Raw genomic sequence first — 23,583 nt, forward strand, 5'->3', positions numbered from 1 at the left:
ACAAACCTGTGATTAGATATCGCTCGCTCTCTCTCTCTCTCCCTCCCACTCTTTATCTCTCTCCCTCTCTTGATCTGACTCTCTCTCCCTCTCTCTCTCCCTCCTCCTTGCTGTCTCTGCTGTTCCGTGCTCTCTATCAGAAGACAGACGTGCAGCCAGGCAGCACCTAAAAGAGAGGTGATTGTTTCTAGCTTTTCCCTTTTCTCTCCCTTCTGTTGCCTGTCCTTCCTCCATGTTTGCATCTCACCCCCCACTCATTGGCAGCGTTCATCCATTCATTCACTCTCCATGTTTTGTTATTCAGTGCAGGTTGCTGGCTCGCTTGCTGCTTACAGTAATGGTTTTGGTTTTTGTTGTGCTCATCTCCAGCTGCATCTCAAAGCATCTTAGTGCAATAACCCCCCTCCACCACCCCACCATCCTCTCTGCATGTGGCATGTACCTGTATTGTTGTGTCCATTCTGCCCAACAGTTCCCTTCGTTGTTTGTAGTTCGCTCCGGCTCCGTAAACACCCCACACTGTGCTGTATGTGACTGTGTGCACTGTCCTGCCTTTTTAATCTGTCTTGGCATCATGTCAGTAAGCCTCAGCTCAGCTCTTGCCAGCCTGATCCACTTACGGACTGCTGTAGTGTGCGGCTGATATATTTAATGTAGCGCTAGGATCGCTTAATATCGATGCCATTTTCATTTCATTGGCATCATGCATACTCAATCAGTTCTGACCAGCTCCTAGAACCTGCCCTTTTAACCTTGACACTGTTTTGGGTTCTCTTGGTAATGTTGTAGTTTTGTTTATGTTATCAGTGTATGGGGCCACAGACTTAGTCTGTTAGGCAACTTTTATGCCTTCAGGAATTTACTCTTTAGTCTACTGGGTCGGCATGCTTATGCGTATAATGAACTTGTCAGATTCTTTCTGGGACTCTTTCTGATTCATTTGATATGGTCACCTTTGATATCCGTTACCCACAGAACAATATTGCTTCTTAGATCAGCCATTAACTACTGTATGAGTATATATTATGTCTTGCAATGAATGTGCATCCTGTGTCGTCTTGCAATGTTTATTAAGTGTATTTTGTATTATCTGTAAGCTGCCAGACCCCTCAATTTCCTTCAGGATAACTAAAGGAACTCTACTTTACTTCACACGCATCAGCTTTACCAGCATATTATTGTACTTACCAAGGGAATCAGAAATAGGGAGAAAAATACTGCTTTTGTTTTGCAAATATCCAACTCTCTATACTCCCTCAGCTTACCTCTCTCCCTAAATAACAGCCATACAGGTTCACACACGTCAGAGGTGGCACTCCTGTACCAGAATGACACAGTTGTTCTCAGGCGTAGAAATCAAAGAAATGGAACAAATTCCTCTGTTTGTTTTGTAAATGATCAGGGACTATCGACTGTATACCCTCTCTGTCTCCCCAAACCAGCCATACAGGTTCACATGTCAGAGGTACTGCTATTGTAACAGTGTGACATAATAGTTCCCAAGCTAGGAAATGAAAGAAATTGGCATTGTTTGGCAAACATCAGACAATAACCACCCCATCTCCCCCATCCCCAAACAGCAGCCATGCAGGTGCACACGTCGGAGGTGGCCCGGCTGTACCAGACGGAGTTCATCCGCAGCGCGCGGGCGGTGGGCGTGCTGTGGGCCGTCTGCACTCTCTGCTTCGCCGTGATCGAGGTGGTCATCCTCATCCAGCCCTCATGGGTGGGCACGCGCCAGCTGCACTACCGGCCCGGATCCCCGCCACCCCAAGCAGGCACGCTGGGCCTGTTTGAGGTATGCCTGGAGACCGACTGGCCGGTGCCCGAATGCCGCGGCTCGCTGCGCACCCTGACGCCGCTTCCGGCCTTCCAGTCGCCCGCTGTGCTGGTGTGCATTTCGCTGGCCATGGTCTGGGCCTCCGTGGGCTGCCTTTGCCTCTTCCGCTTCTGCAACGCCGCCACAGTGTACAAGATCTGCGCCTGGCTGCAGCTCACTGCAGGTAGGGTCATTTGTCTTGGCAATAATAGTGGTCAATATTTTTGGGGCTTTTTTTATGATGACAGGACAGTGTGATAGGAGACAGCAAATGAGCAGGAGAGACAGACAGGGTAGGGTTGGTAAATGACTCAGTTGGTAAATGGTTAGGGGAGGCATATTTAATTAGAACACTGCTGGCCAGATGTTACCCATTTAAAGTTTCCTGTGGCCCACCGACCGACTTGAAATTGAATGTTGTTCTATGGACTTTCTGTGCTGTCTTTTACGTGGTCCCCCCAAAAAACTGTTGTTTTCCCATTCCCATACCCCCTTTTGGTACTACAGTTGAACAGTACGGGACTAGGGAGTTGTGTTTGTGGCCCAAAGATAACTGGTTTCATTCAAGACACCGCCAGGTGGGTGGGGGAAGTGAATAACTAACTTACCCTGAGCATACTATGGTCCCACCGTGACAATGGGACTTTCCCAGTGGGAGTTTTTGTGCCAGGGATTGTACACCATTGATTAAAATGAGTGTTGTGGGTGTGGAACCAGTGTTAAGTTTCAAACTGCTTTGCTGTACAGTCTGAAGAAGGGTTTTTACCCGGAACATCACGGAAAAATGAAAAATAAAAAAATCCTGGTTGAAGGGGACTTTTGTCTCTTTTTATTTTGCTGCACAGCCATTATTGTGATTTGATTATTTTTATAATGATACTGTTACTATGCTTCCTTTACTTAACCTTACCTATTTTATTTTATTCACCTTTCCCCCGCTCCTCATACTGGAATCCCACTAAGGTCAAAGCAAATTGTCAAGTACTTGGTGACAATCATTTTTACTTACGTCATCAACATGCTAATCCCTCCCCATCAACTTGCTTCACATATTCAAACTGAAAAAAACTTGATGCACAAATAATGTTAGTTTTGATTGGATGACAGATTTCAGGGCCCAGCTATCATTTTCCCCAACAGTTAGGGACTGGACCAACACATCAGGCAATGATGTTCTGTTGCTAGGGTTTGTTTAGTTTACTAGGCTATCCAGGATTACCAGTTTGATATAAACAGATAACCTTTCCGTTACTTCCTGAACACTATCATAGGTGAACTCCTGAAGTGCCTTCATCATACTTGAGAAATGTATGGCTACATGGAATGATTGTTTTAATATTGGTGATGTAACATAATCAGATGTTCGTTTTTTTTTGGAGTAGCTTGTGTCCACTGGAAACCATAAACATGAACACTCTAAATATGTCTACAGGAGACAAACCGTGTATATCTCTAATTTGCCTATGTCTTTGTGTGCGTGCGTGCGTGCGTGTGCGTGTGTGCGTGGGTGGGTGCGTGCGTGCGTGCGTGCGTGCGTGCGTGCGTGCGTGCGTGCGTGTGCGTGTGTGCGTGGGTGGGTGTGCTATATGCAGGATTTTGCTTGGCCCTGGCCTGCGTGCTGTTCCCAGACTCCTGGGACTGTGCGGAGATGAGGGCCCTGTGCGGGGAGAGCGTGAGCAGCTTCTCCTCAGGGAACTGCACTGTGCACTGGGCATACGTGCTGGCCATGCTGGGTATCCTGGATGCTGCCATCCTGGCCACACTGGCCTTTGTACTAGGCAACCGACAGGATGCACTCCTGCCTGACGACGTCAAGGATGGTAAGCTGTGATAAACACACAGAGATAATACTACTGCTCCTGTTACTACTACTACTACTACTACTGCTACTACTAAGACTACTACTACTAGTAGTAGAAGTAATGATAATAATAATAATAATAATAATAATAAATAAAGATAATGACTATAAATAATAATGATAATGGTAAAAATTATGAAATATTAGTACATATATTAATACAAATAATAACAATAATAGTAATACAAGTTATTTTAAGGAATCAATTTTACAAAAACATATTGTAGAATAAAAGAGTAAAATGTTAATAATCATATTTATAACAGGCTTTTAAATGTATGTTGGGCTCGCGTGGGCCCACCCATACTTCATCTGATGTTGCACAAGATTCTGTGACAGGTACATTAAATCTGATCAATTCCAATGTTTCAGTAGAGCGATGAAGAAGCACTAGCTCTGTCATAGGTCTTGCTGGTAGCCAGGTTAGAGGAAACATTTGTCTGACTGACTGTAGCTTCAACCAGTAGCATACACAGTAAAAAAAACAGTGTGTTTCAATATTTCAGGTTAAACTCCAGATAGGATATTTACAACACAGATGTGACATACCAGGCAATTTTTTATCAATGGTGAATTGCTGGGGATGTTGATGGAAGGACTGTATAAACTGTTTTCAGTCTATGACTATTTTCATTGAACAGTATGACGCTGTGAATGAATCATGATTTAATCCTGTTCCAATGTTTACAATATGCTCTCTTCTCAGTGACAGGATTGCTGCTGGCACCATAGGCCAACATTGTGAGCCAAGGACAACTGCTGTGTGCCAGAAAAAAGAAGGTGAGTTAATGTCTGTCCCCATTAGGATAATGGCAAACTGCTCCACGGGATGAATGACACTGAATACAAAACAGCTTAATGATGTTTAACCAAGAGCCAAGTAATCATTGTTGTGTTGTGTTTTCCTTTTCTTTCCCTAATGTTCAGTTTTTTCGCTGTTGCGTGCAATGCTTTCATCTGACTATTGTGTCTTTCTCTGTCTCTGTCTGTCTCTTTGTCTCTCTCTCTCTGTGTCTGCCTGCCTGTCTGCCTGCCTGTCAGCCCCTCTCTCTCTCTCCCTCTCTCTCTCTCTCTCTCTCTCTCTCTCTCTCTCTCTCTCTCTCTCTCTCTCTCTCTCTCTCTCTCTCTCTCTCTCTCTCCATCTCTCCATCCCTTCTTCTTATCCTGACCACTTTTCATTGATCACCTCCTCTTTTCCCATGTTCCCCTGTGTGTCTCTCCTCTCCTCTTCTCTGCCATTCGCCAGTTCTTGATCGTTGTCCTTCCTTCACCTTCACATTAAAGTCCCCTCATTGCATTAGCAGGGAAGGAAGGGAATGAAGGAAGAAAGGAGAGAAACCGTGAGGAGGGCGTGCTCTCTCCTCCCCCTCACTCATTACATCACGCCTCACATGCTCCACTTACATAACGCCCCTGCATAGAAACGGTCTCCTGGCAACCACACTGATTCCGCAGTCGCCATGTAGGAGGGGAATGGGCGGAGAAAACTGGAGAGGAGATGAGAGGAACGTTGCCTGGCAATGTCATGGATTCTCCAACCTGATTTATTTGCTCTTCAGACATGAGAGAAAATTACTTTTCAGGTTTTCTTTTTTTTTTAAGTTAGCCCCCATGTCACATTTCAGAGAAAACATCAATATCTTCCATTACAAGTCCTGAGATTCAAATGTCATCAAGTGTGTTTACGAAACTCAATATATCACAGTACATGTTTAGTCTGTATATCAATGCAATAATAACTAGCAGTGTTAAGAAGAGCTGAGAAGAACATGCATAGACCCTAATGCCTGTCACATACAGTAGTTTGTCAAGTTTAAATCTTGTGCTGAAAAAATAACACTAGAAGTAATACTACTCCAGCAGTATTGTTTGTTAAGTATTGTATTGTTTGAATGTTTTTACAGTATGTTACTGTGCATGCTCATCTGTTTGCCATGCCATCTGAATGTCATTAGCAGGAAATGTTAAACTGGTTTTGAGATTGGGTTTACAAAGCGAGAGGTGAGGGATGTGATATGACAAAGAATAGCTGAGAATCATACAGTACAAATATTATAAAACAACAAAATGATCAGAAGATAGATAAGATTGGTTACAATTTCCATGTACCCAGTATCCAATATCATGGACATACTCATAAGATGTTGTTATGTGTTCATAATGAATACTACTAATGGACCCAATTCTGCATAGATATCCATTATTTATAAGACCCATAGGTTGTTGGCATAAATTAGGTGTTGATAAGTTTGAGTGTAGTTCTACATAGCTTGGGATATCACAGGGATGGATAACATTGATTCAATGTTGTTTGTGTCATTGCTATCATCACTGAACGCATTAACGTATTACCGGTAATGTGCTAATATAGAGGACATCCATACAATCAAAAATTACAAGTACCTAACAAAGCTTTATTATTTTGGTTTTTTTTAATGCTTTGGGTATTGAGTACATGTAAAATGATATTAACACATTATATTCCCTTTATATTTTAGAGGAGATCCAATTTTCTAAGAAAAGTTTTTTTTATTAAAGCACAAAGCAGATGTTACTTTAGCTTCTTTTTTATTTGCAGATTGATTTACCTCCAAGAAAGGATATTGTGAATTATACAAACTATATTTTTGCAGAAATCAAATTAAAAGAGGTTATTCCGTGTATACACACAATTTATTTATAACATTATTTATAACCAGGCCTGAAATAGGACCATTGCAGAATCAGATATATTTTTATATATAATGTTTTAGATTAAATAAATATGAAAAACAACCACATTAAAAGGAGACAGCAAAAACTGTTTTGAAGAAATGATTCAGTAAATTCAATATCTGTGAATGGGACAAGATTTCTCTGACATTGCACATCCACTGAAGATAAACACTTATTTTATTTTGTATGTATTTATTTTATTTTATTCTTATTTTTTATTTTTTATATTTTAAGTCAGACCATTGGGGCAAGCTGGCATAATGACTGCAAAGTCTAACTAGTTCAGAAGAAAGGGAAACACATGAGAAAACAGTGGACCTGGAATGGGAGATTGAGCATGCAAGCAATATTGCATTAAGTAATCTCAACTTGCATTTTCTAGCCCAGTGAAATTTGATTTCACAATGTATTTGGTGACTTCAATTTTTATTCACCAGAATTTGCAGTGACAGTTGCATATCAGGACAGAGATGTACTAGGTGTGTGATTCCTTTATGCACACATAAAGCTGGTGTATATGTAAGCCTGTGACTTTCAGCCAAAGAGTTAAGAGAAGAAACAGATGCAGAACAGGATCCACTGCCTGCTTAAGATATTTAGACTGCCATTCTATCGTTGAAGATACATCTTCTCTGGTCATCTTGAGTCTTTACACATCATGAGTCCTACATGACTTTTGTGCTTACCTTTGTTGTGTATTTTATAGGATCACATGCCTGCCTAAATGAATATGTCTATGCCTAGAACAATTTTAGACTATGCTAGACCGTGGAAGTCCCAACTGTTTACAGTTGAAAATGTCTTCATTATGTGAACCTAATTACTGTTTCTGTACTGTTTGAGGACAGAACAAAATGTTCCTCTTTAAAATCCAAGTGCCAAATGTGTCATGTATGCACTGTAAACAATAAATTTGTGTCTGAGAATTGAGAACTGAGACTTTCTTCTTGATGTTACACCGTCAACACATGAGTCAATGCAGTTACCATAATCCTACATAGGACAATGGAGACAGTTTAGCATGTAACATTTTCATTTAAGCAGCAGCTCCAACAGTTTTGCATTCTTAGCTATACTGTGTGGAGAATTATTGGGTAGAGCCCAGTGTGAGTGAGGTACAGCCTCGTCTGACAGTAGGATGTGGAGGCCATTATTGATAAGGATTGCCGTATCGAGTCTAACATGGGTTGTGAGTAGCCATAAAGGACTTTCTTCCTGGGCTGTGAAGCTGTGATCTTAGCATGGTCCAGGTGTGGAGGGCTCAGAAAATAAGACAGTGTCCGTTCCTTGTTGACAGGCCCTCATAAGTACAGCTATATTATAGCCTATATACACTCTTGAACTCAGTAAGAAGATGTTTACACATATGGATATTTTTGAAAAGACGTTGGTTTTGCCCTCTCTTTTACATGTAAACAGAGTTTTAGAATGTGTATTTCATAACTAGGGGGCTAAAATGCACCTGTCACAGTGGAGTTTTTATTTCATCCACTGCATTTACACGTCAATCTGCCTATAAAAATATCTGTATATGTGTCAGCACCTAAGTCCCGTTTACCTCGATGACATTGTAATTTACAATACAACGACTTTCACATTCCTTCTCTGTTTTCTAAGATTTTATTGTGAGAACTGATATACATATGTTATAATCAAATATATATTTTCTGATGGGGAATACGAAAGACATCATAGTGATGCCTTAGATGCCTTCCCAAGAGAATTGGCAGGGCCGTCGCACATTGATTCACCAGAAAAGCCAAGACGCAAAACAATTTTAAGTGTGGCCGGACACAACAGCCAGTTATATTGAAGTCATTCCACACCAACCAACCAGTCAACCAGCCAGTACACAGCATGGCTGTTGACAAAACAAGTTGAAGCTTGGGGGAAAGACGTTCAAGTGTTTCTACGTCCCTCTTCTATCATGGACATTTGCCTCAGAACAAACAAAGCATCATAAATACATTTATTATACGGTGTGCTGTTTTAAATGCCTCTGCAGGGAATATGACATGTCACAGTTTACTGTGCAGGGAAAACCTTTAAGAGCTGCTGCTGTGGATAGATGCTGCGTAAAATGGATGAACATTAAGGCCGGCAAAACATGTTCTGCATGATTTCTCCCTCTTCCATCACTGGGATCTGTCTGTCTGCATTTCTGTCTGTCTCTCTCTTTGTCCAGATGGCATGACAACATTGAAACAGCGGTGATTTTCCATTGGACTCATCAAAATAACGTTGATTTAACACTGTTTCAATGACGCCTGCTACCTGCCTGTCTGTCTGTTTACTGGGGTAGATACTGCAGGATGTGTTGTGCAAGCAGGTTGGGATCGTAGGTCAGCGAGCGACGTCTGCGGCTGTGTTTGGCCGGTTGAGGCTGTGGCTCATCGTCGATGCGCTTCATCCTCTGCAGGCCGACGGGTTGCTGGGGGGTCATCACCCTGTGTCCCATCTCCATCTCCTGATCATCATCCTCGTCCCCGAGCCTCTTCACCCGGATCAGAGAGACCGGCTCGGAGTCCTGTAGGGGAGGAGGGGCGGCGTCCAGGGAACGCCGGGTGCGTCTGAGCGTTGGACCACCACTCCTGGCCGCTGTAACTGCTGATGATACTGCTGCTGCTGCTGCTGCGGCCGCGGTGTCCACGTCACGCTTGGCCCGGCGGCTGCCTGATGTGCTGGGGGTTTTGACAGGAGTCAGGCTGGACAGGATCTTCTCCACTAGGTACCTGCACAACAAGCCAAAGCACCATACGTCACAACTTTAAGTTATCAGTAAATTGGAGGTGGACTGAAAAGGTTATACATTTAGACACAGTCTTTAAATCCATTGCCATTGCCATTGCAATACACCACTGGGTCTGCATCAAATTGGAACTCTTGCTATTTAAGTTGCTTTCTCATTTCACTTAACGGAGTACCTCCTGATCCCTGACATTATTATTTATTTATTTAAAATCATTGAACTTAAAAGTATTATGTATTAAATCAAACTTGCAGTATAACATCCTTATACTACCGTATAATATCCGTATACTACAGCACATCCTGGTCCCTAATTATTTATTTCTCTAAAACAATGGAACTTAAGGGTGTATCGCATCAAATCAAAGTTACTGTACTGTACTATCACAGCACCTCTTGGTCCCTATAATTAGGGTACATCATCTATTTCTGTGAAAGTGTTAAACTTAAAGGTGTTCTGCATCGTCCTTACCATAAATTCATTGGAAATATACACCATTTTATAGACACCATCAAATCGGAACTCTTGCCATGTAAGGTGCCATGTGATTTCCTTACCACAGCACCTCCTGATCCCAAATATTATTTTTTTATTTCTCTAAAATCATTGAATTTGAATTTAAAAGTGTACTGTATTAAATCAAAGAACTGCGGTATATAAGCTATGTAAGTTGGCATGTGATGTCCTTACCGCAGCACCTCCTGATCCCTACTGGACTCCCTCTGGTCCGGGATCCTGTTGGCCAGCTCCTGCAGCAGCTTCTCCTGTCGGTAGCGCTTGAGCAGGGCCTGGGCCAGCTGGGGACTCAGGGCCGTCTCCTGCCAGGCAGCAGCAGTCTGGGGCTTGGCCATGCTCACCCCGGGCTCCGTCTCATCGTAGTCGGCCGGGTAGGGACCCTGGAAGGAGAGATGGGATTTATGGCTCCTAGACGGGATCTGGATCATAATATGGCTGGTTCTTTTCAAAAGAGATAGTATAGTAGAAAACTGGTTCATTTGAACTGTTGTGAATTTTTACTCCGTGTTAAGAAGATAGCATCTGGCTATTTTTTCCAAACAACTGATTGTCTCCTCCTCCTTCTAAAGACCTTTCCTGTCACTCTCTGATGAGGCAGATATACTCCTGTTTGTTTTACAAATTGAAGTACTCATGTGAACATCACATGCTCAAAATGAATGAAAAAATACAAAAGAGTGGCTCCCCAGCTGTGATTCAGTTCCCACCGTTCATGGGTAAGAGCCGTTCAGAAGAACCGGTTCATTCGCAAACGTCACAACACTACCTGAAAGTCCCCCCGGTCATCATCCGATCTCTCCTCCTGGGCGTTGGCGTCGATCTGGCTCAGGAGCCGCATGACATTAGCCAGGTAGGCCGCCTCCTGGTCCCGCCTCTGGTCATTCTCCACCAACTGCTGGAGGGCCTGGCTCAGGCCCTTGGCCCTCAACGCGTCTGGTTGGCTGTTGTACATCTGGGCCTCGTAGGGGAGCGCATCGCGGAGGTCTCGTCGGACGCGGGCCATTCCGCCTTCCATGCTGCGCATGCGGCCACGTCCTGCTGAAAGGGGCTGAGAACCAAATAGAATAAGAATCTGGTTAAGAGAATGCTAGGACCCTTTATGTGGGATTGTACCTAACATACACTACATTAGACCCCTGGGGGAAGATTCTGATGTTTTTGTGTCACTCGTTAGCACTGGAACGAATGGCTCAAATCAGGTCAGCGTCAGACTTGGCTCTTGCAAAAAGGCCTAACACCAGTGTTCATGTCTAGTTTGTGTATAAGGTGTGACTGGAAAGGAAAAGTGAGTTTAGTCTGACACCTTTTGATCTCTAACCCCCTGGGCCTAGCCTTGAGTGGCTCAAACATGTGCTTACATCGTATAATACAATATGTACTGTACCTGTATATGATATAAAAATAAGGTGTCACAGAGATCATTCCATCTGGATAATAAATGGATTGTTAATAAACCGCAGTGAATGAAAAGAGAGAGAGTGGTGCAGTGGTGGCGAGACTTTGCAAGCTGAGTGCTCAGCCTGTCGCATAACATTGGGTGTTTAGTCCGTCTCTGTTAAACATTAAGTGCTACCAACTTAAACCAATCAATTCCTCTGACAGTTCCATTAAGCCATGTGGCCTGTGTCTCTCAATGCATATGATGAATAAGATGGCATAAGAGGGTATTCAAAGTCTCTATATGATAAATAAATGTGCAGCCTTCATCTGCAAAAACAATTGAGATGGATGGTGTGGTATACTGATGTATAAAAGCCTTACATCAATTAAATGACCAATTGAAGATCTTTAAAAGTAAAGCACAACGTGAAATGCATTTACTTCAGACATATAGGCCTACGGTTGTAATGAAAGGTCATTGTATTAGCCTCCATTCTGCCACTCCAGAAACATGTGAAAGCAATCTCTCAGCTCAGGCATGTTTGAGCCAACCCTAATCATATCTCCCCAACCTCATGTCTTTCTCTTCTGTGAGGAAGGATGTCCTAGTGATGTGGCCAGAGTCCCCAGGTTAGAGAGTTATAGCCCCGCTGTTTATTTCTATTCATATTTATTTGTTCCAGCTGCAGTGTTAGATCGTGGCAGTAGTGGAATCACCAATGTTGAACAGGCAGGATGCGCAGTACACACATTTTTACTTCCTCAGTCCAGTTCCATCTCGATCTTGTCTGACTCAGCTGCCTGTGAACCATTCGTTCATTCATCCATTCATTCATTTATGACTCAACAAAAGCCCACTCCTTTCCCCAATGGTTTGTGCTCAGAGATAATGCATTAGTGCTTTATGTCTTCCTAAAAGCTTCTTTTTGTGGACATTGTCCTAGCAGATTTCCATGGATGAATGAAAGCATTCCTACAACTGCTCCAACTGCAGTCATAAATAAATAAATGAATACATAAATAAATATGTTTTAAAAATGTGTTGTACAAGAGTCATTTTTAAATGGTGCTACATGTACATGCTTATTGGACATACATGTACGTAGGGTACTATGATTAGCAATAAACACAGATTCAGACAAGACCCTTGGCAGAAGCTTAGTGAATGCAGTATTTTGTTGAAATCCATGTTGCATGAAAATCAACTCCAGTGCTAAGTAGAATATGTTACATTATCATTCTGGGGCCCTACCGTGGCACATAAAGTAGGGCTCTTGTTTGCTATGCAGCCGACCCGGCTTCGATTCCCTGCCCGTGTCCTTTGCCAACCCTTCCCCGTCTTTCTCTCCCAACTCACTTCCTGTCATCATCTGCACTGTACTATCAAGAATAAAGACAAAAAATATATATCTTTGAACATTATCATTCTGGAATTATTCTCCCAGATTCTTGGAGAGTGGTCTGCCTATCACCTAAGGCAATGATTAATGTAACATGTACGTGAGCCAAAAAATAATTTAAGAGTCTCGACTGTGGCCAAAACTGGTCATATTCAAAGTACTGTATGGCACAGTAGTAGTATGGTGAATTCAGGTAATTGGGTCACTTTTTTCTTTCTGAAAACTGGAAAACGATGACTTATTTTCTTTACAGTGCAATTCAGCTGTACACAGTAAGCATCAGACACGGCCTTGCTCTAGACTGGGCGATAGTTTCTACACGATGCTGAGACAGCTGCATTTCCTGTGTTTTCATGCTCCAATGCTAAAAGCATAAGCACCTGGTCCATTTTAATTAAATGCCCCATTTAATTAATCTCTGTAGGCATGACCATGCAATCGTGTGTGTCCAGAGTGCTCTATCAAGGGTAGCTGTGCTGCACTCCAATGTGGACAACGTTTAGAAAATAACTTTGCTCAAGTGAATTAAGTGTCGGAACTTGGAAGGCAGACATATCAGCGTTAAAGTGCTCCCTCACATGCCATTCTGTAAAAATGACTCAAGTGGCCAAAAGCAACATGACTAAAGGAATTCAAGAATAAAAGATATGCTGTGAAAGTTTGTGAGTGCTGTGAGTTTCTAGTGTTTTCCTAAAGGAAAAAAAAGACATGCACTTGTGCCGGCCTAAAATGGTGGTCATGAAAGCGTTTAAATCCGGGCTGAATCTCTTGCTGTCAGACACTTGTCTTTGGCTCATGGGCTAAACTACTTCCTTTAATTCCATTTGAAGCCTAACTCCATAAGCTACAACCAGAACCACTTGGAGCTTTTGAATTCCTTCAAAAATCTACCCTTAGTATTGCCCTTCAAGCTGCCCCAAACTTTTCTTCAATCCTGTACAGCTGTAACCTGGCCCACAACTTTTCTCCTGCATTGACCAAGATGCCTGAATAGTGCTTTGCAGAGTTCTTCTGTGACCAATGACAGCCGATGCTATTGCTGCTACAGCTACTGAAGTAGGAGGCTTGGCTGAGGGAGGTTTATACCGAACTCTGCTGAACTCTGCTAATTGGCATCTGTTACACTCACCAGAGCCTCTGTTATGACCTCATAGTGTCACCAGGCCTGCAGCTCGACACACTGTGACTCGGCCGCCACTTTTTGCTCTTCGATTGAGCTGCGTCGCGCCCACACTGTGTGTGAGTCACACTGTGTCGAGCTGCAGGCCTACCAGAAAACAGACAGTGGAAAAGAGGCATTAGTGACTATAAGGTTATAACAGATGCTCTGCGCTAAGGTGAGTGTAACAGATGCCAAACAGATGCTATGTGTGTGTTCGGCAGAGTTTGGTAGGCCTACCAGAAAACCGTCAGTGGAAAAAAGGCATAAATTGTTTATGACCAAATATTAATCGGTTACTTCAGACTCTCTGCATTGTCATAGCCATGCTGTCTTACGATGTAGTGGAGTGTTGAGTGTAGAGAGTGAATAGACCCGTCGACGGACCCATCTGCTGCAGTAAGAGGTTACACCTCACGCCCATCTGGGTCATGGTACCAGTGTAACCAAGCTCATCCTGTGCTACTTCGCCACTTGGCACTGAAACCCGCGACCTACACCAACACACTCCAACACAGTTCGGAATGTGAGGCACAGCCCGATGCCACTGAGCTAAATGTCCAGACAGATAGGGCAGCATTGCCGATGAGGCTTCAGCAGGCAGGTTTCCTAACATTCTACCCCTGAATTCTGCTGGGTACATGGGGACAGTGGTAGGACAGAGGGGGAGAAGGGTAGCCTGATTATCATCGACTTTCAAATCTCTTCGAGACTTGGTCTGACAAAAGAGCATAACAATTAACATTGCCCAAACAGCAGGGTAGTCCCGCCTCCCTTGGTTTGCTATTGGTTGTTTGCTTACTGACAGAAGTGGGAGGGGTTCCCGATTTTTCCGGTGCTCAGAAACGATATTTGTATTGCTCCTGACGTGACTTGTAGCAACGCTGAAGGTGTTGTGTCACTAGGAGGGCGCGGCCTGGCTAGGCAGTGAAGGAGGAGGGAGCAGCTGGTCTCTGCTCTGCTGTGACCTGGTGGAATAGGCTGTGCTGTTCTGAGTGACCTGATTGAGAGCCCTGTCATTTCAATCAAGGTCGAGATAAATAACTTTGTTCCCTCTCTGTCTCTATCCCTCCTCCTTCCCTCTGTATCTCTCTCTCTCTTTTCACTCATGTCATATCCTCCATCCCTCTATCTCTTTTGTTGCCTCCCACTCTCTCTCCTGCACTCTCTCTCTCTTGTTCTCGTTTTCGCTCACTCTGTCTCTCTACTGTCTTTCTGTCTCTCTCTCTCTCGCTCGCTCTCTCTCTCTCTCTCTCTCTCTCTCTCTCGACTCTTTTTTTCTCCTGGTTTCCTGTTGCTGCCCTCGAACCATTTGTCTCATATCTCAGTGACTCAGCCTGTCTGCCTCTGTGTGTGTGTGTGTTGTGTGTGTGTGTGTGTGTGTGTGTGTGTGTGTGTGTGTGTGTGTGTGTGTGTGTGTGTGTGTGTGTGTGTGTGTGTGTGTGTGTGTGTGTGTGTGTGTGTGTGTTGTGTTGTGTGTGCGCGCATGCGTTCGCGTTCGCGTGCGTGCGCGTGCGTGTGCGTGTGAGTGTGAGTGTGTGTTTATGTGTGTGCGCTCAGTGGATGTCAGGATGCTGCTAATTTGCTAGCTATTCCTCACGGGTATCTGTCAAAAACAAACATACTCGCTCACGTCCTCATCACATACATCACCGCCACCTCCGTTTTTTTCCTTTTCACATCGCTCAGCGTCATCTAGAAGAGCAGCAGCACACTCTGTCTGTTAACCCTCAACCAAAGGAGGAAGAGTAAGTAAGTAATTAAATTGTGTTTGGAAGCAGAATTGTCTCATACAGTACAAGAAATGAAGAAACAAAGACTTCTCCAAATGTCGAATATTTCTTTTTGCACCGTACATCAACATCTCAACGCCAATAACCACAAAGTTGTGTAGAATATGCTGTATTTCAACAAGGCTGCATTAAGAGTATCTACAAACCTTTCCCTGTAAAGTATTCTACGAAATGGTGGGTATTTTGTAAAGGCCAGTGTCTTGAGGTGTGTCAGTGAGAGAGAGATTGTATGTGTGTGTGCTTGGTGTTGTCACTGCCTTTGTCACTCAGATTTTGCACTTTTTCCACAGTAGCCTACTCTGTCAAGCATCCACCTCAGATGATGTTTCTTGTCAAATGTTTGGATTGACAGTTGATGACCAGACAGAGAGACGGCTATCTGTGTCCCTTAGCTGAGGGCAATGACTTTAATCTTGAGCTGTATGTTTCAGAATGCCATAGAACTAATACAAATGTCAGAATGCAATATGAATGAATGAATGAATGAATGAATGAATGAATGAATGAATGAATGAATGAATGAATGAATGAATGAAAATGTTTACAAAGTATGTTTAGGGATATATGCAGCATTAAGGCACTTGTGACTGTTTTTCAAACTCAGAGAGCATCTACCAACCAACCAAGTAAGCCAAACAAGTCTGTGGTAGCCAAACGCTGGCACAATATGAAGCAAATATCCCCATTTACTAGGAATTCTCTCTGGCATATTGCCTGACTATAAATAAAACACCATCCTCAGCTGGCATTGAAATTTTGCTAAATTGTGCAGTTTGTGTGCAGGGTAAGGCATTGCTGGGTGGGGGCAGACAGCATCACATTCCTAATTTTGGCCCTTTCTCAACATGGCAGCAGGCAAAATATTGTTATCTCATCATCTCAGTGAGCTGAAGTACCACTGAAAATAAAAAGGAAGATGCAGTGGTGGTTTGGGAGTGAGACCTTTTTTTCTAAGACAAAAAAATGAAGAAATGTAATAGCACTCAACAGAGATCCATTGGGTAATGACTGTAAGGAGAAAAAGAACAAATGACTGTGACTGTGACTTTGATGACTGTGAATGGAGAGAGAGAGAGAGAGAGAGAGAGAGAGAGAGAGAGAGAGAGAGAGAGAGAGAGAGAAGGGGAGAGATGGAGAGAAGGGGCTTCAGCAGGGGATGCAGATACATATGTGTACTGCGGTAGAAGAAGCCATTTGCGGCGTTGAGAATGTAATATACCTCGCAGCTTTAGTCTCATTCCCTCTGGCTGCACTACAGTAAGTGTCCCTGCACTCTGATGCATTAGCCCTCCAGGCTTCTCCCAATGATTAGTACCCATTAATGATGTTCGTCTGGAAAAGGAGCTAGTGGATGCTATGATTGACTAAGGACTTCGTGCTTGATAGTTTATTAAAGTCTGTTCTCAGGTGGGCTTGGCAACTTGGCAACTTGGCAAATACATTTTATTTTAGTGGTGATTGCTTTTGGAGACTTTCCCCTTTACAAATTTTTACTGAGCTGACTGTGACAATGTAACCAGTGAAACACTGTCACCCCTGTGCTACTGAAATCACGTAGATGTATGTACAAGGTAAACAATGTTATTGGGTCATTGACGTTTTTGCAGAAGTCCGGTATTGTAAGCACAGCTAAGGCCACTACTGTATGGATTAAAATATGATTACTTTGTTGGATTATATACAAAACATTATTTTCATGCAAGTGAAACATATTTCAGGCCTAATTCATGCACCTACTTCACACAATTGTGACAATAGCTGTCGTCGCGACATATCTTCTTCAATCTTCTTCCTACAAATGTCAATTTGCCTATAGGCCTAATAAAAAACATCAATGTAGATAGACAGGGTCCAACATTCTATGTGATTTGCCACATGTGTGTCAAGCAGTTAAGTAAGTTAAGTGAACTTTTACTAATAAATGCTGCAGTCCAGTATGTCAGCAGTTCGGTATGAACAGGTACACCCTGGTCTATTTTTGAAGCACTCTGACGTGTCGAGCACAGCCTGAATCACCATCCAGCTGATTTGTGGCTGATACTTGTCAGGGAGGCAACATCAATAATGAATCTGTGTGTGTGTGTGTGTGTGTGTGTGTGTGTGTGTGTGTGTGTGTGTGTGTGTGTGTGTGTGCGTGCGTGCGTGCGTGCCTGTCTGTCTGTCTGTCTGTCTGTCTGTCTGTCTGTCTGTCTGTCTGTCTGTCTGTCTGTCTGTCTGCGTGCGTGCGTGCGTGGGTACTGTATGTGTGCATGTGTGTGTCGGTCTGTCTTTGTGTGTGTGTGTGTGTGTGTGTGTGTGTGTGTGTGTGTGAGAGAGAGAGAGAGAGAGAGAGAGAGAGAGAGAGAGAGAGAGAGAGAGAGAGAGAGAGAGAGAGAGAGAGAGTGTGACGTCTTTAAGGAGATGAACTCGAATTCTGCAGGGAGAGAGAGAGTGTGTGTGTGTGTGTGTGCGTGTGACGTCTTTAAGGAGGAGAACTCAAATCCTGTAGGGAGTGTAGATGGGGGTGATGGGGGTGGCGTGTGTGTGTGCGTGAGTGTCCGTGCGTGCGTGTGGATAGTGAGTCAGAAGCCTGGTGAGTCACTATGGCGCACAATGACGTGCGTGCTGCTCCACAGCGGGTCGCTGTGTCGTTAAGCAGTAAACCAAGAAAAGCGAAGCTGAGAGATGTGTTGTTGCAGATTACTACCATCTGTTCATAGAAAGAGCTGAGCTCCTGTTTTATTCTTTCCTTTAAAGTGATAATATATAAAAAACGAGTAGTGTTTTTGTTCATTTTATATTGGTAATATATTAAAAAACGGGTAATTTTCAGGTTGTATGTCTGCACAGCTACAGTTACAGCACAGTCATTTGCCTTTCTATGCTTTTTAGTTTTATGAGTTTATTTGAAATACATCCCAAAGCTAATCCATACACATTTGTGTACTCAGCTGTTGAGCATTAATGTTAATCCAATTCCATTATTACATTACATTGACTAAAATGAATGCACAGCTAAAAGGATTTTAAAACAGCTCAAAGCAAAATTACCTTAATTGCTTGTGTCATAAAATACACATTGTTTATTTTAATGTATCAGCAAAATCCAAGTGACACATTTTTGTATTGTTTTCTACATTACATCTGTATGACTTTAGTACGTTGTTATTGGAGTAGCTGTGGAACAGAGGACATGTGAGGTGAAGTGTCTGTGTGGGGGTCTGTGTTTGTTTTGTGTGTTGTGTTTGCATTTGCTCACCGTAAAAGGTGTGCAGGCGCGTGTGTGTGCAAGAGCAAACCCACTCACACACGCTTTCACGGTGAACAAATGGGACTGTGCCTGAGCCCAGTTGCCATGGTAGCACGTCACGTCTCCCTCTAGCTCACCAACATGTTCCCTGATTATTAGATTTTACTGACTACACTATTGATTCATTTATCCTTGTATTCAGAAGCCTTTTTAAAAGGCAGACTTCTGAAAAGAGGGGGCCTCCAAACCATTGTCTCTCTTGTGGCTGTTTGCCTATCCAAATGCAATGGCAGTACCATGCATTGGAGCTTCCATTTGGCCACTACGGGAGCTGTCCATGGTACTTATTTGAAACCTTTGCTGTTTGGAGCACCGAGCTTGATCCTAATAACTCATCTATTTATCTATCTATCTATCTATCTATCTATCTATCTATCTATCTATCTATCTATCTATCTATCTATCTATCTATCTATCTATCTATCTATCTATCTATCTATCTATCTATCTATCTATCTATCGAGCTAGCTCATGTGTGAAAGTGGAATTGTGAAATGTAATCTGCCAAGGATGGGAAAAGGTAGGCAAGTACATATGGTATATCATGAAAATAAAAATAAAAAACACACAAAATTGGTGTCAGTAATTCAGTAGGTTGCAGTGAACCACGTTTTCAAAAGATGCTATCATGTATAAACATTTTACAGACACAGGAGCATTTTATCTAAGTTGTCCATCAAAACACACAGCCTATACAGGTATTCATGTAGGCCTATCATAGCATGATACTGTAATATCAATTCAGCTCCCCAACTTATTATCCCAACCCAATTGCTACATATGAAATCTTTGTGTACTGTATTTGTGCAGCTGGAGCAGTCAATGCAGCCCTGGCCGATACAAGAGAATGGAGAAGCATGGAGCAGGAGCAAGTGATTCTGAAGTGTGCTTGTAAATCTGACCAATTGGAGAGTGTCGTGACAAGAACATGCACAGGAAAAATGCAGTGCTCATTCAACACCTTTCTGAGAATATATGATCCCATTCAATGTGCTAAATTCAACTCTTTGCATGTTGAATTCATGCTGTGAACCCATAAACTCTACAAGTCACTAAATGGCTTCGACTAGAGCAATATCATTCTAATAGATGTCTTAGGTCTTCAGAATCTCCTCTACTACAAATACAGACAGGGTGAAATGAGTCATTATGCTGCCAAATGTTGGAACCAGCTTCCTGTCCAAATCAGAACTGCCTCAACAGTATAATGTTTTAAAATGTATTTAAAATTATTCAGCTTTATTTTCACCTGCCTCTGGTGATAGTAATTTTCTATCTATAGTAGGCCTACAACACAATATTTTCTCCTTCTCTCTTCTCTTTCTCTTTCTTTACTCTTTAGCACATTGAATGACAGTTATGTATGACAATGTGCTATATAAATAAATAACATTGATTGATTGATTGATATGTGCTGAACAGTGTTAAATCCATCTCTCAAAATGTAAATTCAGCTACTATGTATATTGGAACCATATATATTGACAGAACAGTGTTGAATTGAATTAACATGGCATTCAACATTTCTTGATTGTGACTCTGAGCATGCGGATAGTATGTATGTGGTGACAGACAGACAGACAGACAGACAGACAGACAGACAGACAGACAGACAGACAGACAGACAGACAGACAGACAGACAGACAGACAGACAGACAGACACACAGCTGCTCCAGGGCCACAGGCAGCCCAGCGGTGCCCTGTCCTACCCCCTCTGAATATTTTAAACCCTCCCGTTGTGACTCAGTGACTCAGGCCAATGTGTCGATGACGATGACAGAGTGGAAGGTGAAGTACCTGTGATCGCTGGCTGCTGAGATGAATCTGATGCATTTCTGTGAAATCGTTCACTAGCCTATAAAATTGTGCAGGTCTAATTCAAAGACTTGGGGAGCAAGACCAACACCATGCCTATGACTCACTTAGTGTTGAATTAACACTGCAAAATGTACGGCATATATTGATATGATGACGTGCTTTAGGATGGTTAATAAAACAACAACATGGATCGGACTGTTTTTGCATCTATTGTTCGAACATAGATTTAGAGAGGACCCCCCCCCCCCAAAAAAAAAACACACACACACACTATCTCCAAAATAGTTACTTTTTTTCTTATGACCTGTTATGAAAGGACAGATTTGTAACATCAAATCACAAATATTGAAAGCCTTTACGGATTTGTCTGCAATGGACAGTGACAATGACTGATCAACTGTTTCAGACTTTTTTTTAGATGTGTAGTTGTCTATGCTTGTGTGTGTGTGTGTGTGTGTGTTTGTGTGTGTGTGTGCGTGCCCCGTCTCCTCCACTATCGTCCTGCTGTCTTACAGAGATACTCATCTCTCCCGCTAAGAAGCACCTGAGCGTGACACCCGATACTCAGTGGTCCCACAAGCTGGGCTTGAGGAAAGCATTTAATGCGCATCATCATCATCATTCACAGGACCCTTGACCATAACATCTGCATACATTTTTTTTTCCAATTTTTACAAACTTAGAATAAGAAAAAAAAAATATTCAAGAACATTCAGAGCTCTGAGGAGACAAACAGAACAGTCCTTCCGGGAGGTGATGCGCATCATTTTAAGCAGCCCGTATATACAGTAGGTGAAATGAAACAAGGTTCAAATGAATTGATCATTACACATTATAGCTGAATTTCAATTCTTCAATAAATGCCATGGCGATGTGGATCTTCAATTAGCCCTGAGGCTGATTGGTGTTTGTGTGTCTCTGCTCTTGTTTGTTTTTCCCTGCTGGGCTGCCTCCCCACTGGTTCCTATGACTCGGCAGCTGTGAGAGGCACACACAGATGGATGTGCGAACACACACACACACACACACACGGACGCGCGCACACACACACACATACACACACACACACACACCTCTCTTTCTCTCTCTGACTTTCAGTTTGGCTCTATATTTCTATTTTCCCTTCACACGTGTGCTGTCATGCACACACACAATAAACACACAACCCTCCCACATGCTCCCGTCTGGTCTCGACGGCCGGTGCGGTGGTCGCATGACATCGCTGCTGCTTACCTTGGCTCGGAGAGCGGGCGAGTGGAGCAGCACCAGGGAGAGGAGGAGAAGGAGCGCGGCGCTGGTGCTGGTTAGAGGGCCCGACATCCTGGAGGAGAGAATGAGGCTGCCCCGACGCGATGGAGTCGACAGGAGAGGAGGAGGACAGGAGAGGAGAGCAGAGATACACCACTGCCACTCTCTACTGCTCAGCTCAGCTCTACTCAGCCCAGTCCAGCCAGGCAGACAGAGGCAGAATGAGGGGAGGGGGAGAGACAGGGAGGGAGGGAGTGAGAGAGAGGGAGAGAGAGAGAGAGAGAGGGAGGGTGCCACGGAGGAGGAGAAGGAGGGTTGGAGAGTGAGATAGAGAGAGGGGGGGGGAAGGGGTGGAGAGAGACGTGGTGGGTGGAAGGGAGTGCAAGAGCAAAGGAGGAGGAGAAGGTGGGCGTGAGGGAGAGAAAGAGAGAGAGAGAGATAGAGAGAGAGAGAGAGAAAGAGAGGAGGGGATGGAAGATGAGAATGTGAGAGGAAGAGTGAGAGAAACAGAGAGGGAGGAGTCTTCTTACCACAGTCAGAAGGGGAGGGATCTGAGCTATTGTGAAAATGACAAGAACAGAGGAGGCGTGAGCTGCGTAACGGAAAAGAAGAGGAGGAGGAGGAGGAGGAGGAGAAGAGGGTTGAAGGCTGAGGCACTAATGTGAGTAATTTCATTAGGCAAGCGTGGGCTTGGAGACTCAGACACAAACTGAAGCTCCAACACCGCAGGCTGCAAACATGCAGCACATGATGCCCACTTGAAACTGAACTCCCAAAGCACTCAGTCATGTCTTGCGCAGTCTAATGTGAAATACACGGAATAAAAATGCAGAGTTTATTTGCAAAACGCTGTATCCACCATGTTTGACTTTTGCATTTTATTATTGAAAATGACTGTTCCGAGGTACTATCACCTGTGTGTGAATTCTTGCCATTCAAATATTTTGAGAACATACTTTTTTCAACCTATATAAGATGCATTTTGTAATGCAATGCGATTCCTCAATACAAAAAAATGTCAATTTCCCAACATTCTACAAAATGGAGATGCAAATAAACTCAAATACACATATAAATCAATGAGTATCAAGATAATTTTGCTGTTATCATCACTAAAATGTGTATCTGTGTAGATCTGTGTATCTGTCGTAATAAATGATAGTTTGTCGATCAAGGCTCATTTCCCAAGTTCAATCACTGCCTTGGGAACCATCCAGTTGTTAATCAATTTGTATCACTCGCCCTTAATTTAATTGAGACTAACACAAGTCTTGTTTACTGTAGCACTCATTTCTCATTGCAATTAATCTTGTAGGTAATTTTATAATTGCGGAAAAACAATCGTACATCCATGGTCTGACTGCTGTGTAGCCTACAGAAGGTCAAGTTGGGTTACAGGTTTCACATTTCATGTCTAACGTTTTAAACGGCTAAGTATAATTTCAGGGCTTCTGAAGTGAAAATTAGGAATCCCCCAGTCTGCCAACTTTGGCATGTAATGATGGTATGTTGTAAAAATGTGCATATTCTGCTTATGTATATTCCAACATTCACATTTCCACATGTATTACTTCTCCTGCCGGCTGTGGAAAAAAACACATAAGTTTATCAATCCCATAAATCTATAGGCCAAACCTCAAGTCAACTGTCCTGCACCCAAAAACAGGCATTTGTTTGGAGTAGCTTAACAAGAAGCACAAACATATCAGTCTGTCTGATTTTTTTTTTCCGGTTCTGTTCTTCTTCCTGAGGACTGTGTGGATATCAAATGTACATAGCTTTTTATGATTTAGGCCAATCATACAAAATACCCAGACACATACAGAGTATAATGC

General features: G+C 43.0%; 2 protein-coding genes across 2 annotated transcripts; one reads left to right on the top strand and one right to left on the bottom strand.

Moving 5' to 3' along the window:
• Positions 1-149: 149 nt before the first annotated feature.
• On the top strand, positions 150-5,368 carry lhfpl4b (LHFPL tetraspan subfamily member 4b). The gene is made up of 5 exons (XM_063208760.1): positions 150-177; positions 1,581-2,003; positions 3,412-3,639; positions 4,387-4,460; positions 4,927-5,368. Exons 2-4 carry the CDS (start codon positions 1,586-1,588, stop codon positions 4,410-4,412), a joined length of 672 nt encoding a protein of 223 aa, XP_063064830.1. The 5' UTR covers positions 150-177; positions 1,581-1,585; the 3' UTR covers positions 4,413-4,460; positions 4,927-5,368.
• Positions 5,369-8,002: 2,634 nt separating this feature from the next.
• pcsk1nl (proprotein convertase subtilisin/kexin type 1 inhibitor, like) lies at positions 8,003-21,946 on the bottom strand. The gene is made up of 4 exons (XM_063208761.1): positions 21,734-21,946; positions 10,427-10,708; positions 9,835-10,040; positions 8,003-9,127 (listed from the first exon to the last, which is right to left on the bottom strand). The coding sequence occupies exons 1-4, from the start codon at positions 21,818-21,820 to the stop codon at positions 8,686-8,688; spliced, it is 1,017 nt and encodes a 338-aa protein (XP_063064831.1). The 5' UTR covers positions 21,821-21,946; the 3' UTR covers positions 8,003-8,685.
• Positions 21,947-23,583: the final 1,637 nt, after the last annotated feature.

The sequence above is a fragment of the Engraulis encrasicolus genome, chromosome 10, assembly GCF_034702125.1.
Source record: "Engraulis encrasicolus isolate BLACKSEA-1 chromosome 10, IST_EnEncr_1.0, whole genome shotgun sequence".
Lineage (NCBI taxonomy): Eukaryota > Metazoa > Chordata > Actinopteri > Clupeiformes > Engraulidae > Engraulis > Engraulis encrasicolus.

What these genes read in the sequence shown, in the direction of transcription:
- lhfpl4b (XM_063208760.1), top strand. Translation starts at nt 1,586, where the DNA reads ATGCAGGTGCACACGTCGGAGGTGGCCCGGCTGTACCAGACGGAGTTC. An exon ending in CTGGCTGCAGCTCACTGCAG is followed by an intron (nt 2,004 to 3,411) that starts GTAGGGTCATTT and finishes TGCTATATGCAG; the next exon opens with GATTTTGCTTGGCCCTGGCC. An exon ending in GCCTGACGACGTCAAGGATG is followed by an intron (nt 3,640 to 4,386) that starts GTAAGCTGTGAT and finishes CTCTCTTCTCAG; the next exon opens with TGACAGGATTGCTGCTGGCA.
- pcsk1nl (XM_063208761.1), bottom strand. Translation starts at nt 21,820, where the DNA reads ATGTCGGGCCCTCTAACCAGCACCAGCGCCGCGCTCCTTCTCCTCCTC. An exon ending in CGCCCGCTCTCCGAGCCAAG is followed by an intron (nt 10,709 to 21,733) that starts GTAAGCAGCAGC and finishes TTTGGTTCTCAG; the next exon opens with CCCCTTTCAGCAGGACGTGG. An exon ending in ATGACCGGGGGGACTTTCAG is followed by an intron (nt 10,041 to 10,426) that starts GTAGTGTTGTGA and finishes CTCTCCTTCCAG; the next exon opens with GGTCCCTACCCGGCCGACTA.